This window comes from Cyprinus carpio, chromosome B22, assembly GCF_018340385.1.
Source record: "Cyprinus carpio isolate SPL01 chromosome B22, ASM1834038v1, whole genome shotgun sequence".
Classification (NCBI taxonomy): Eukaryota; Metazoa; Chordata; class Actinopteri; order Cypriniformes; family Cyprinidae; genus Cyprinus; species Cyprinus carpio.
Window position 1 is genome coordinate 21,204,756 of NC_056618.1, and position 16,089 is coordinate 21,220,844.

General features: G+C 32.9%; 1 protein-coding gene across 1 annotated transcript in view; it reads right to left on the minus strand.

Moving 5' to 3' along the window:
- LOC109064589 (low-density lipoprotein receptor-related protein 1B-like) overlaps nt 1-16,089 on the minus strand; it is a 252,014-nt gene that overhangs the window by 23,591 nt on the left and 212,334 nt on the right. Inside the window, 5 exon segments of the mRNA XM_042749544.1 lie at nt 3,356-3,488; nt 4,956-5,065; nt 8,364-8,511; nt 8,597-8,703; nt 13,711-13,827. Of these exon segments, the coding sequence (XP_042605478.1) occupies nt 3,356-3,488; nt 4,956-5,065; nt 8,364-8,511; nt 8,597-8,703; nt 13,711-13,827 (615 nt within the window).

A 16,089-nucleotide genomic window follows, 5' to 3' on the forward strand; every position in this document is an offset into this window, starting at 1 on the left:
TGACAAGTTTTCATGTTGTTAATTTGATATAAAATAAGAGTTTAATAGTAACAGGGCATTAATTTGCACATTATTCAGAGAAAGTTTTTGAACACATAATTACATGACTTGTGAATGCATTTGAATTTATTGAACTATATCTTACCTTGCATATTCTTACACAAGGACAATCTTGGTGCATTTTGATGTTTTTTAAATAAATATGAATTTAATCTACAATTATATATTTAAACGGAATAGTTCACATGTTATTTTCACATGAATATATCCTGTTATTTGAAAAAGATATTCATTTGGTTTGTATCTGAAGCAATTTGTGCATTCATCTAGATTTCTATAATATGACGAACCATTCATGCTATTTGTAAAGATTTATTTCCAAGCAATTTTTGTTGTTGAAATAAATAAATAAACCCCAGCTGGCATCGAGATGCTTTACCATCAATTGAAAAGACACTTTTACTTCCTTTTCCAACAGCAACAAAACCTTTTATAAACCCTGATGATGAAATTTATGAAGCCCATTTAGTTCCTCAGGTACAGTGAAGCACAAGCATTGCAGAGATTGTCAAAGCAAAACCATCAACTGGGGGAAAAAAAATGACTGTAACCTATAAAATGACCTGAGATCAGTTTTTGTGGTGGCTTTTAAAGGCCTAAGTTAGGATCTGAGTTCAGAAAGCATGTTTTTATAAGCTTAAGACTAAGAGCATTGCTTTTTTGGAAATACGCCCTGCTTTTCTCACCCTGAACTCTTTTTCTTTGTCATTTTTCTAGCAGGCGTTTGACAGATATGGACATTAATATAACAAGGTTTCCCTGAATAAAAGAAGATGCTGTGATGCTGGACCAAAGCAGGGCGGAAGGGTGCAAATGCAAGACTCACAAACGGCCGCACTTAAAATCAAAGTTAAATAGCACTTAAAACTTCTCTCTCATTTAGGCTTTTCTCATTTTATGCCCTATATGAACATAATCATGTGGGGAAAAAACAAACAAAACAAAAACAAAAGACGAATAAATAACTAAAGAAATAACATTTATTGAAATAATACATATGTATTCAAATTTAAAGAAAAAAATAAACTAAATTAAATTTATCAATGAAATTTAGACTATAATAAATAATATAATAAAATAAAATAAGGCTCATATGGGGGAAGAAGCAAAAGTATGAATCAAAGAAAATTCAATTATACTAAAATTGTTGCTTGTTTGGGTTTTTCTTATTTTATGTAGCTTATTTTATGTGTGTGTGTGTGTGTGTGTGTGTATACACACACACACACACACACACACACACACACACACACACACACAGTGTAATATTTAACTTAGCTTAACATGTTGATTTAATCTATTACTTATTTATAACAGGAAGCAGGAGAGAAACAAAGGAACGTTCTAGATCTACTTGAGTGGTAAATCCAAAACGGCATCTGCACAAAGATCAAAGGTGTCCGATTGAGGAGAAACACCTGGAAGTCTGACAATCCACTCAATACTCATCCACAGACTCAGTGCGGTCTGAAAGAAACACGAACTCTGAAGAGACATCTTATGAAATTTCATATAACCACAACGACGCTTAGGAGATAGAAAATTGCAAATAAATAAATAAGGCGTTTAGAAACAGGACTTCATCTTCAACATAGAGCCGCAGGTGTGAGACGGCTTGCGTTGTCTTCGCAACAACATCAATAAGCGCAATTTTTCAAAACACTGAAATTAGGCCTTTCATGTAGTCGCTTGTCAGATATCAAGTGGCAACAAGGAACCTTTCATCCTCGCCAATTTTCACAAATATTGGGGAAAAGACTTCTCTCGTGAGGCTGGGGATTTTTCCGCGCTGTGCCGCACACGGCTCGGCTGATCCGCCGTAATGTATTCTTCTGATGATCATGTTTGTGAAAATCCCTCAAGTCTGTCAAGGCTTGAAACTGAAATTTAAAGGCACTGGCATAAATACGTCAGCCTGTCGCACACGTCTGTCACTCTGGGTCGTACGCCACAGATTTGGGCTTTTACAGCTGATGTAACACTTACATTTAATTAAGGTAATATATGGCACTAGCAAACACATAATTCTTAAACAACCACATACAGGCCTGTAAAGACAGCATAAACAGTAAACATTTCAGAAATAAACAATTCACTTTATAATTGTATTTGTTTAGTAAATGTTAATGACTTCAAGATTTATGTGCAAATTACTTTATAATTTTGGTATAGAAAAAAAGTTTTAAATATGTATACATTTATTAATAACACAATGACAACAATAATAATAACGAACAAATATACCACCACAACCACTTCTACTACTTTATAATAATAATAATAATAATAATAATAATAATAATAATAATAATTATTATAATTATTATTATTATTATTATTATTATTATTATTGTTGTTGTATTTAATTGTTTTATAATATTTAATAAATAAGTAATGGTTAGTTAGTTATAAATGTTAGTTATTAATGTACACTCAAAAAATATGAAAATAAATAAATATGTTTATATAAGTTACAGTTATTTATGTATAATTTATTATGAATTATATTGACTTCATATATTATATATTGTTTAAGTAACTTAAAGGTTAATTATACCTTTAAACACTCAAATAATTTGAAAAATGTAGATGATTACAAATGATGATTGATGACTGTAAATAATATTTATATTATTATATTCATAATAATATTTATAAAACAACTAGCTGAAAGGTTAGGTATAACTGTGTACACTCAAAAATAATTAGAAAATGATGACTCCATTAATTTTATTCTAATAAATAATATTTGTTAAATAAAAAATTAGCTTAAAGTTTAGTTATAATTGCACACTCAGGTGTACAGATTTTGTAACTTTTATTTATTATTATTATTATTATTATTATTATTATTATTATTACTGTTGTTGTTGTTAAAAGTAATTATTTTACTATTAATTGTATTGTAGATAATATGATTAATTTTACATTTATTTATTGAAAAGTCAGCTGAATAAATATATAAATAACAACAAAAATGATCAATATGTCTTAAAAAGGATCAAATAATAATAAAAAAAAAAAAAATAATAATAATAATAAGTAGCATCTTCCACACAATTATTTTAAGTTTGAAATAAACAAACAAACAAACCTAGTGGCTCAAATGAATACATCCCAGTTAACTACTAGCTAACAGCATGTTAAATGTGACTTAGTGAACGTTAAACACTCAGTCTTTTCCTTGAAAAATACATAAAACACAGCTTCATTTTAACATTTACTTTCTTGATCCCATGCAAAGCATGCTGGGAACTAGAAATGTGCTGCCAAGTAAGAGATTTTGGAGTGTTACCCTGGTCACAGTTGTCTTCGTCACTTTGATCCAAGCAGTCAAAGACTCTGTCGCACCTCCAGCGAGTTGGAACACAGTGTGCCCGATTCCGACACAGGAACTCGTCCTCCTTACACTCCCGGATACAGTCCACCTGCACCCCACCACACACACACACACACACACACACACACACACACACACACGGCTCAACTCGATTTCAATAACTCAACTGAATGATTGGTTGAATTAAGTGGTGTGTCCTCTTTAGCAATGACCTCTGATCTTTTCCTACAGCTGAAATTGCTTTTCATATATAATGTATGGAAGAAAAGCGGCATTGGCTCTCCAGGGGACTTTGAAAAAGAGGTCTGTTTTAATGGGCCTTATTAGGACAGGCAAACTCGTTTGAACTGTTGACACTGCATTATGAGTGTGGGTGTAATTAAAGCAAAGTCCCTCGAGAAAACAGACTGCAGTCTTGAGGAAAAGGCCTGCTATTACCAAGAGACAATGCAGAAATACTGTGCAACGCTGAACCAGAGTTAACAAGATATAGTTCACCCCAAAAATGACTGAAATGAAAATGTTGGACCCCATTGACTTCCACTGTACTGATGAAACCTTCTTAAAAATATATTTTAATGTGCTGTAGAAAAAAAAAAGCCATATGAGTTATGTCAATATGGCTTGCTTGCTTGCTGATTTATGTATGTATGTATGTATGTATGTATGTATGTGTTTGTTTTTGTTGTAAATAATGGTATTTATTATAACTGTTTTGACAATAAATAAACAAAATAAAAAGTTAATAATAAATGAAATATTTTTCTTCACTTGAAAATTTTGAATTATTATTATTATTATTATTATTATTATTATTATTATTAATGTTATGAAATATTTTTCTTCACTTGAAAATTTTGAATTTGAAAATGTATAATTATTATTATTATTATTATTATTATTATTATTATGAGTAGTGAAAAATTAATAACAAAAACTGAACAAAAAAAAAATTATATATAACTAATAACTTTTTTAAACATATATAATTCTTTTTTTTTTTTTTTTTTTTTTTTTTTTTTATTAGCATCATAAATAATAGCATCATAAATAATATTATTATTATTATTATTATTAGCATCATAAATAATGATATGAATAATTTTTAATTATAATTATAAATAATGTATTAGGTATAATTGTGTGAAAGGTTAGTTATACAAAAAATGACGACAATTTATTCCTTTTTAAACATAAATCAGTTCTAAATAGTTGCAGTATATCGGTCAAAATAATTTTTGACAAATAATTACAAAATATGTTTGAAACAGTTTAGCTTTGCACAACTAGATTAAAATAAGTCCTTTTTGAAACTTGAAAGTTTCCCCCATTGACTTGAAACATTCTTCAAAACATCTTATTTTTAATGGGCTGTTGGAAGAACAAAGACATACAAGTTTGGAACATAAAAAGGGCAAGTACTGTACATTATAACAACTTTCATTTTTGAGTGCACTATCCCTTTAAGAAGTACTTGGAAAGTATAGAAATATTTTCGAAAAACACTTTATTGTAATCAAAACATGCCTTTCTTCTGTTTATGTACCCAACTGACCTCATCAGATCCATCTGAACAGTCATTTTGTCCATCACAGCGTTGCCCTGCCGACACGCAGCCTCCTCCAACACAAACATACTCGTTCTGAGCACATGACGTCGGCCGAGCTGCGCAGACACAAGGAATTCATAAAATAAAGTCAAGACAAGAAATCTTCCGTCAAAGAATCCTATAATAAGACACATCAGTCTACATGTCCTGGGACACTGTGTTCCTTGAAAGCATCCGTCTCGCACACGTGATGCACACATGTAGATCGCCGTGGTCTGAAATAAACCGAGCTGCAGTTTCGGTCAGAGAGAGGTTGCGAGAGATTTCTGGCTGCACTTTTTGAAGTGTTTTCAGCCACATTAATATTAATCGTAGGGTAAAATTCCCCTGGCTTGCCTTGAGTCACAGGGAAGAAGCAAAAAAAAAAAAAAAAAAAAAAAAAATATGAAAATGGAGTGTGAGAGCTTTCTGAATGCATCTTCAGTGGTCTTATGATCAGAATAATTCACTGGGCGCTGCAGGCGTGGATGGACTCAGGTACCCTGTGCACAGCACACGGTGCTGAAATATTCAAGACGAAGGCCAAGATAGCAGAGAGACCTCAACGTAAAAAAAATGGGAGATACACTTCAAGTCTCTTGGGGTTAAAATAAAAGATGAAGCTGAGGTTCGGAACATGCATTTTTCTGAGTTCTTGAGTGTTCTTGGGTTCTTTAGCTTTAGATAAAAGTTTAAAAATAAATCAATATATTATGAAATATAATATAAACGCGATAATTTTTAGTATGTACAAATATTTATATATACTGTATATCTATATGTATTTTAATGTGTGTGTGTGTGTGCCCACTATTTGATGTGAGCGTAAGTATTGGGACAGATGAACTTATGGCAGATGTAAAAGATTAAAAGCTATTGTTTAGTTGTAGATCCCTTGCATGCAATCAGAGCAGTGAGTCTGCAACCCATAGACATCACCAGACTCTTGGTCTTATGCTTTGAAATGCTTTTCCCAGCCTTTAATGAAGCCAGTTCTAACTGTTGGGGAATTTTTGCCTTTAGTCTCCTCTTCAGCTGGTGAAATTCATGTTCAATCAGATTTAAATCTGGAGATTGATTTGAGCAATCTAAGACCATACATTTGTTTGCACTGATAAAGCCCTTGACTGAACCGGCAGGGTGTTTTGAGTCATTGTCCTGATGCAATATGAAGCACTTTCTAATGAGTCTTGTGCCATTTTCTTGAATGTTGGTAGCCAAGATAGTTTTGTATCCTTACAAATTCATTCTACTACTGCCATCATACATTAAGTCATTTTTAAAACTGAGAGGTCCTGTTCTAGAGACAGGCCCATGATATGACACCACCTCCTCCATGCTTTATAGATGAGGCTGTATGCTTAGGATCATTTGCAGTTTCCTTTTTCTCCACACTTTCGCTTTCCCATCACTTAGATAAAGGTTCATCTTTTGTCTCATCTGTCCGTAAAACTCTGTTCCAAAACTCTACTGGCTTTTGCAAACTCTAATCTTGCCTTTCTAGTTTTAGCCTCTGTAATTCTGTGTCAAATTCTCCTGCGGACTGTAGATTATAGATTGACAGAGCATCACTTCAGCTTTCCGGAGGTTGTTGGTGATTTTACAGACATGTATTTTAGGGTTAATTTTTCACAGCTTTTATGTTTGTCTTTCATCAACTGTTGTTTTGCTCAGCCGATCAGGTCGTTGTTGGCTGTTGATGTCGCCGGTGGTTTCTAAACTCTTGATTTCTCCATGCCCTTTGTTTTTCCTATAGTTCTAACTGACTTCCTATTTTCTTTTTAGCATCCAAATTGCTTGCTTTTCTCTCAGAGTCAGCTTCCCCGTCTTCATCCTGGTCTGTGTGTGTCATCATCAAATGCAAGACTCAGAATGCAGAAGCAAAGGACATAATTGATAAAACATATTACCTGCTTTTAATATCTGAAGAATTAATGTAACAGGATACAGCTGATCGCTCAGAAAGACCTGTGAGGCAACTGTTCACATAAGATAGGGAGATGAAACTCTAAAAGTGCTGATCTTCTGAGCTGGTAAAACATGTATGTGTTGAAACACCCAATAATAAAATGTGACAATTTGTAGTTTTGTCTCATATTCATCTTTTAAACATATTTAGAGACTCTATGACTCCACAGCAAACAAAGCAATTTTGTATTTACTGTTTCAATACTTATGTAGTACACTGTATATATATATATATATATATATATATATATATATATATATATATTTATATATATATATATATATATATATATATATATATATATATATATATATATATATATAATATATATATATATAAGCTATTTCATATGACCCCGTTCAAAAGTTTACAGACCCTTGAATCTTAATACTGTGTGTCATTTCCTGGATGATCCACGACTGTTTTTCTGTTTTGTGATAGTTGTTCATGAGTCCTGAGTTGGTCCTGAGCAGTTCAGCTGTTCTTCAGAAAAATCCTTCAGCTCCTGCACATTCTTTGGTTTTCCAACATTTCCCAACATCTTAACCATATCCAAAACCTACCCAACAATTATTAAACTAAATAGAGATCCATCTTTTCACATGGATCCTGTTAATGCATTGTGTGGCCCTCTTGAGCATCAGTAAATGTTTCCACCTTTTGTTATAGCTGTGTATGAGTCCCTGAATTGTCCTTTCCGCGAGTTCCATGAATTCCATTTTCATTTAATAAATAAATATATAGATACTGACTTAAATTGAAAAAATAAAAAATAAAAAACTCGGCTTCATTTTGACTACAAAGCTCTGGGGAGGAGTGCAGCTTGCTATTGATATCACAGAGAAAGTGAATATTGAAAATCCATCATGAGTAAGTGGATTTTCCATCTGTTCCTCAGGAATAGATGAAAAGGGAGATGAGAGGATGATATTTTGCCTCCTTATATAAATGCAGTGAAAGCATTACAGGCAGGTGTTCTGGGTGCACGTAAATACTTGCCACAAAAGACGACATACTTCTTTATAGCAACCTATTTTAAAGCATAAATTGGGCCGGAGTGTTTGCAGGTGTACTACACTTACACCAAGTGTACTTAAGCAGTAGTTTTAGACTGCAATGAAACTCCTTAGGTGACATTTAAATGCAGACGAGGGCAAATGTGGGGTCATTTTGCTGTTAGTTTTAAGCGGAAGTAGCTTAGCAGTTATAAATGAAGGCAGCGTCACAGGGTTTGAGATTGTGCAGAGATCTCCAGTCACCATTGTGTAGTCATAGGCCTATGATTCCCTTTGGATAAAAGGTGTCCGCTCTGTGATTTTAGGAGTGCCAAGCTAGCTGTCTGGGAACAGCTTTGATCGGTTCTGGATCCGTTTGCATTATTTAAAGAGCGTGTGAAAGCAGCTAACCTGTCATGGCAGTGTTGGCAGGGCTGCAGTTAGCCTCATCTTCCCCGGTTTTGCAGTCTTCCTGTCCATCACAGAGCCATTTGACTGAGATACAGAGATGATTCAGACACTGGAACTGATCCTCGGAGCAGTGACTCTCACAGCCTCTCTGAAAACACACGTACAGGATATCAGCACTCTAACAGGAACCAGATGAATGATGTTTAGCAACTGATGAATGTGGTGCTTGAAACCTCGTCAGAGTTATCAGTGCAGTCGAAGTCACCGTCGCAGCGGAAGCGTGAGGAGATGCACTCTCCATTGGCACAGATGAAATTTTTTGAGTTGCATGTAACTGGCTCTGAAAAGAGAGGAGAGAAAGACACGGATGGATTCAGAATTTGGACTTCTTTTACTATTGGAAGCAAGGACAGTGGAAGCAAAATAAGCTTTTGGCAGCAGTAAAACAAACAAACAAATGGCTAAATGTTTATTTAAATAAAAAGATATAAAAAACAAAACTACAAAAAAAACATCCATGGAGATAATGTGAAAAGGAGTGCAAGTAAATAAGAAAAAGATGAAAAAGACAGAACTGGTAAACAAACAACTGAAATAAAAGGCAAAAAAAGTGAATACATGCAAACAAACAAAACAAATAAAAAATGTGTATGAGATAACTGATGAAAATCAGACATACAGAATAAACAAATAAGCAAAACAAGTGAACAGATGAGTGACAGAAAACAAACAGAACAGTAAATAGCCATGCAAACAAAAGGACAGAGAATTAACAAACAAATGAAATAAACAACTGAAATATTAAAGGACAAAAGAAAGACAGATGGAATGAGCAAATGAATTACAGAGAAAAAAAAACATCAAAGAAAAAGTAAGAAAGAACTCAAAAGAAAGATGAAGCACAAGACAGACAAAATGAGAGAATAAATAAACAAACAAACAAAAGGTGAAAAAGAGACAAAGACAGACAAAAAAGTAAAAACAAAGAAAAAACAAGTAAATAAAAGAAAAACAAATAAAAATGAGCAAAAAACATTTTTTCCTTTTTTTTTGAAACTTGTGAAAACACAATTGTTCAGTTTTTATTTTGCTATTTGATCAAATGGGAATAATAAAAAAGGATGTAATCCCCCATTCACTGCTGCAGAAGATTACTCAACTATGACGACTTCCCCTGCTGAAAAGGTCCATGGAAGATACAGACAAAATAAACAGATATCAAAAGCAAGAAAAATTAACATGAAAGAAAGAAAGAAAAAAGAAAGAACAGATGGAGCACAGATCTCCTTGATCAAAATAAGTGAGCGCTGCTGTGTCACTCCTCTAACTCTATTATCAGTCTCTCTGCATCCAGCTCCAGCTCTCTGCAGATTATCTGCCCTGACTTCACGACCCAATGAGAGCTCTTATATCCTCCCAGTGATGTTTCTGTGTGAGGCTCCCAAGGTGAATCCAACAGAGGAAAAGAAATCGAACCTAGAGTGGGAATTCATCTCTAGATTAATAGGTGACCTTAAATGAGTCATATTTTCTCTCTTATCAGAGCAAAATCATACAAAAAGAGAACCCTTTGTACAAGGATAGACTCTAAAAAGTAAGTTTGAGTCTAACAAACACTCTTCAGTAGCCTGTGTTTATTAAGGCTCTAGGGAAATATAGCATGCTGATATTGAATACATAACATGTTTGTGTTAGTGTCTGTTGTGATGTAGATCAGCGAGGGATCCGTGAGCTCACTTTTAATTGAAAGAGATGGAGAGATCGATAGCGAAAGAATGAGAGAGGGGGAAAAAAGAGGTTGGGAGACTGACTGCACATAAAAATCACAGCTTATGAAATCTACAAGTCTGACGTTACAGCTGGGAAACCTTCAAGACAATGTTGATCTTTAGTAAATAATGCTGAGCCAACAGCTGCGTTAAACTGACACTGATTTGTTTTGAGTAGGTTGTGTACCATCACAAGTTTTAGACAAATGCTAACTAGTAGGTTCAAGGGCAACTTCAAAGGAAAGGAGGTGGAAAAGAAAGAAAGAAAGAAAGAAAGAAAGAAAGAAAAAGAACAACAGGAAACGAATGAAAGGAAAAGGAAAAATACAGGAAAATGGAAAGTACACAAAAACTCTACAGAAAAAAATTAAGTAAAAACAAATAATAGAAAAAAGGGGATGGAAACAGAAGAGGAAAAGAACATAAAAAGAAAAAATAACAAAACAAAAAACAAAAACAAAGGAAAATACATGTGAGGGGAACAGAATTAATGCTAAGATGATGAAAGGACGGAAAGAAAAAAACAGGGAAAAGGGAAGGGGAACAGAATTAATGCTAAGATGATGAAGAGGAATGGGATGGGAAAGAAGAACAGGAAATTGAAAGAAAAAGGGAAGAAAATCAAAGTAAGGCAAAAGGAAAATCAAAGGAAATAGACGTAAAGGAAAACAGGTTAAAGAACAGGAAAATGATGAGGAAAGGGAAGGATAAAAGGAGAAAATGAAAAGTAAAGTAAAAGAAAGTGAAGGCAAACAGGAAAGGGAAGGAAAAGGGAAGAAAATCAAAGTAAGTTAAAAGGAAAAACAAATGAAAGGAAACAAAGTAAAAGGAAGTACTGTAAAATAAAACAGGTTAAAGAAGGGAAAGATGATGAATGGGAGGAAGAGGAAAGTTAATGGAAAGAGGTATCAGAAAAATTTAAAAGTGAAACAAAACAAAGGGAAGGAAAAAAAAACCAAAGGAAATGAAAAGTAAAGTAAAAGGAAGTAAAGGAAAACCAGAGGGGAAACAGAAGGGGAAAGGATAAACACTAGGAAGACAAATGGGAAGGGAAGGAGGAAAGGGAAATGGATGGAAGTAAAACAAAACAAAAGTAAAAGAAATATAAAGTAAAAACGAACAGGAAAGAAGAGGGGAAACAACAGGGAACAGGAAGTGCAAAAAGAAAGTAAAGAAGTATCATTGAGGTGGAAATTATGCCATTGTGCTCTGCTTTCTGCTGCGAGCACAAGGCTGACTTACATCATGATCACATTTTGAATAAATGATGGCAGTGGCTCTGTAATCTAGTAAATAAATGGTCCGAGCTCACGCCACAGCTCAGAGGAAAAACAAAGCTACATACATGGCCGTTTATCACGGGAGCCGATGCCGGGAGCAACAGGACCGCTGCCATTAAAACCAAATTGCAGATCAGTGTGAGAGATCGATTCTGCCATTCAGTGGGACACTTTCTCCACTAACTGTCAATCAACATCACAGGGCTGACAAAAAACATACAGCTGCACTCCAGCGGATGGTAGTTAGCAATATCCCAAAAAGACAGAAAAAATACCTGTCTGTATCTCAGGGAAATTGATATAATCACTACTTGGGTGACACATAAATTTCCAGAGCAATCAACACACAATCTCATTCTCACTGTGTGTTTGAAAGTGTGAAGCTAGAGGCTGAAGACAGCTGAAGTGTGATGAGATCCACTGGGCTTTAGGAGCTCTTTGAATACTGGAGGACTTGTTCTATATAATGACTCGAGGGGAGAAACAGGGAATAAATATGGAGATTTGAGACAACAGTCACACACACAGAGTGATGAAGCATGTTTGGACACTGTTTGAGACTCATGTACTCTTCAGAAGAAAAAGACGGCTCAGTGTCACACACTGACGCACCAGCGTTAGCTTGTAAATCCCTCTCTGAGGATCCAACATCTATGTGCCACACTGCGGAGCGTGATATCAATCCATTTTTTGTTCATTTTTTAGAAACCCTGCTGTGCCTGTATGTCTCTTAGTGTTAAGAGCTAAGTATGATAAGAAAAACATACGAAAGCTGAATGTACTTAAATGTCAAAGCATTCAGATGTCAAAAGAGACAAGAAGATTAGAGCATGATTACAGCAGTAAGCAACGCAGAGCACATTGAAACGAAACAAAACACAGAAAACTGAAACTAAACTAAATAATGAAACACGGCACAATGAAACCAAACAAAACAACAAAGCAAAGCACAAAGTAACTAAACAACAAAATACAGCCCAGTGAATCTAAACGCAAGGAAACTAAACAACAAACCATGGCATAAACTAAATAACAAAACAGAACACAATAAAACTATAAATAACACAATGAAATTATGTAAACTAAATAACAAAACAGCACAATGAAACTAAAAACAACATTAAAAAAACAGCATAAAGGAACTAAACAAAACAACAAAGCACAATGAAACTAAACAATTCAGGGTTATGAAACAAAACTAAACCAAACTAACTAAACAACACACCACAATGAACAAAAATAAATAAAAAAAAAATAAAAAAAATGAAACTAAACAATTCAGGGTTATGAAACAAAACTAAACCAAACAAATTCAACAGCAAAATTCAATTGAACTAAAATAAATAAATGGCACAAATATAACTAAACAATGAAGCACAACTGAACTAAACCGAACTAACTAAACTAAACAACACAAAACAGCACAATGAAATTAAGCAAAGCAGCGCAATGAAACAAAACAAAACAATAAAGCACAATGAACCAAAACTAAATAACATCACAATAAAACTTAACAAAATAAAAAAAGTAACTAAACAACAAAGCACAGTGAAACTAAACAAAACTAAACAAACGAAACAGTAAAATTAAACTTAACTGTACTAAAATAAATAACAGCACAACAAAACTAAACAGTGCAGCACAACTGAACTAAACAAAACTAAGCCAAACTAAACAAAACAGCACAATAAAATTAAGCAATGCAGCACTACTAAACAAAAACTAAAAAAAATAAACCACAACAAAAAAACAGAATGTAGCTAAACAACCCCCCCCAACCCCCAAAAAAAACTAACTAAACTTAATAACAAAGCACAATTAAACTAAATAACATCAAAATAAAACAGAACAAAATTAAACAAAAGTAACTAAACAACACAGCACAATGAGACTTAACATAATGAAACCAAACAAACTAAACTAAATAACATAGCACAATTAAACTAAATAACAACACAAGCACAACAAAACTAAACAAAACAACAATACATAGCACAATGACTAAACTAAACATGGCACACTAAAACTAAAATAAAACTAAATCAAACTAATCAACATATAACAATGAAACTAAATGAAACAATACACATCACAGCAATAAAACAAGGTAAACTACAGCAAAACAAAATACAAAAACTATTAAAAAATAAAATTTCATTCATTTTTCATTCATCATGGATTTTCAACAAGGAGAGTTGCTGCCAAAGACAGCCTCATGTACAGAGGACATGTTTGTTAAACTATTCACTACATAACTTTGTACAAGTTAAATAAGAGATTAAATGCAGAATCACGTACTGCAGTTCTCCTCGTCTGAATTGTCGCTACAGTCGCTCTGCCCGTCACACCTCCAGTGGTCTGGTATGCAGTTGTTGTCCTTGCAGCGAAATTCATGCGGCCCACATGTCTTTTCATCTGCATACACAAACAAACAAAGCATTCATCTCAATTTCCTCATTACAATAACTGTGTAAAACAAATCCTGAGCTCTTAGATAAACTATAACATGTTTTACTTTAAAAACTGTACTTTTTACACAATATTCAGACTTCAAAACATTAAAATGTTTAACAGAAAACAAGGATTTGGTACAAAGCACATTTTTGCAGTTTTGTAGTTGGTTTTGTAAGTTGGTATATTTTATCAACAAATGTTTATTCATGTTTATTTATTTTTTATTTATTTTTTTTTTACCATTTTTTACTGTAAATGTAACATTTGTTTAACTAAACTAAAAATGACTAAAACTAAACAAAAATGCACAGCACATTGAAACAAAACAAATACTAAACTAAACTAAACTACACTACACTAAAGTAATATAAAAACTAAACATGGCACAATGAAAATAAACAAAAGAACAGTGCAATAAAAAAAACAAAACAATGAAACTAAATGAAACTTCATAAATTATCTAATTAAAAATGTGATTTTTTTTTTTTTAATAAATTGCATTTAATCGCATAAAAAAAAACACAGTGACAGTGACTTTTTCAGTTTATTTTAAGGCACAAAGCATATTTTTTGTAGTTTGTTTAGATAGTAGGTTGGTATATTAATATTTTACCAATGAAATTGACTAATTTACTACTGTTTACAATTTTTTTACGTTTCCAGCAAACACATTGACACAACAAAGTCAATCTAAACATGGCACAAATTAAAGAGCAAAGAAAAGAAAAAGAAAAAAATCTTTGTAAAACAAATTATTTCATTAAAAATAATACTAAATAAATAAATAAATAATATTCAAAACCCCATGACAGTGACGTTTTCAATTTATTTCAGTTTACGGTACAAAGCATCTTTTTGTAGTTTTGTAGTTTGTATATTTTACCAACAAATGTTTACTCATTTTTATTTGCATTAAAAAATAATTTAATTGCATTAAAAAAAAAACTGTGACTTTTTCAGGTTATTTTAAGTTACAGGTACAAAGCATATTTTGTAGTTTGTTTTTTAGATAGTAGGTTGGTATATTAATAACAAAAAAATAAATTTATTAACTAAACACTGTTCACTACTGTTTCCTGCAAATACACTGGCACAACAATGTCAATCTAAACATGGCACAAATTAAAGAGCAAAAAAAAAAACTAACTTTGTAAAACACATTATTTCATTTAAAATAATAATAAAATAAATAAATAAGAATATTCAAAACCCCATGACAGTGACGCTTTTGGTTTATTTCAAGGTACAAAGCATTTTTTTTTTTTTGTTGCATATTTCTATTCTACCAAAATGCAATTTAACCAATAATTAAATTTATTTATTTATTTATTTATTTATTTATTTTTTCCGGCAGCTGCACCTGCCAGGTTTTTCAACCTTAAATTTAACAGTTTTTTTTTTTTTTTACACAGAATCCCTGAATCAAAGGCACAATGGTGCAAATCACATTTCCTTGGTCTGAAATAATCAACATGCTAATCCGAGCTGATTTGAGTACAGGAAATCAGAAATGCAATTTCCCCTCATCTGAACGTTGGCGACGACTAATCCAACTATCATGAGAGATGACGAGAACATAATGCATGATTAATTGACAATCACAATGCTGTGTTTGAGTCCTAATTCCCTGACTTAAAGTGACATTAAGAGAATTCTAATTTAGAAAGAACAAGGCTGGAATATTAAGATTTCCCTCAAATAGCTTTAGGGCTTGAATCACCTTCAAGTTGGATGAAGAGAGAATTTTGCTCATTAAAACTTAATAGAGAATATGAGTATGTTTTTCACACTCAATTTTATATGTTAAAAAGAAAAAAAAAAAACTATCTGAATCAAGTCAAAATACTGAAAAATGTCCAAATATTTACTAAATTCCTATGAATTTTAAAGACAAGCAAACAAACGCAGCAGGTATAATGACTGAATTCATTGTTTAAATGCATTTGTGTCAGTCTGTATGCTTTCAAAGAACTACGGGCAGTGTTCTTGGCTAATTAGCTTTCACCGACGTGCTGCCAACATGAGGCAGATCATGGTAAATAATTCAAAATAAATAAATTGGATCATGCAGTGATGTGAGAGGCCACATCCAACAAATTAAGAGCGGTGTTCAATGCGTCAGAGTGTGGCAGCATGGTGAATGTTTAATGAGATCTCAATCCAACCATCCATTCTTCTGAAACAGCAATAATGTGGATATTTAGTCATGACTCGGCAAAACAC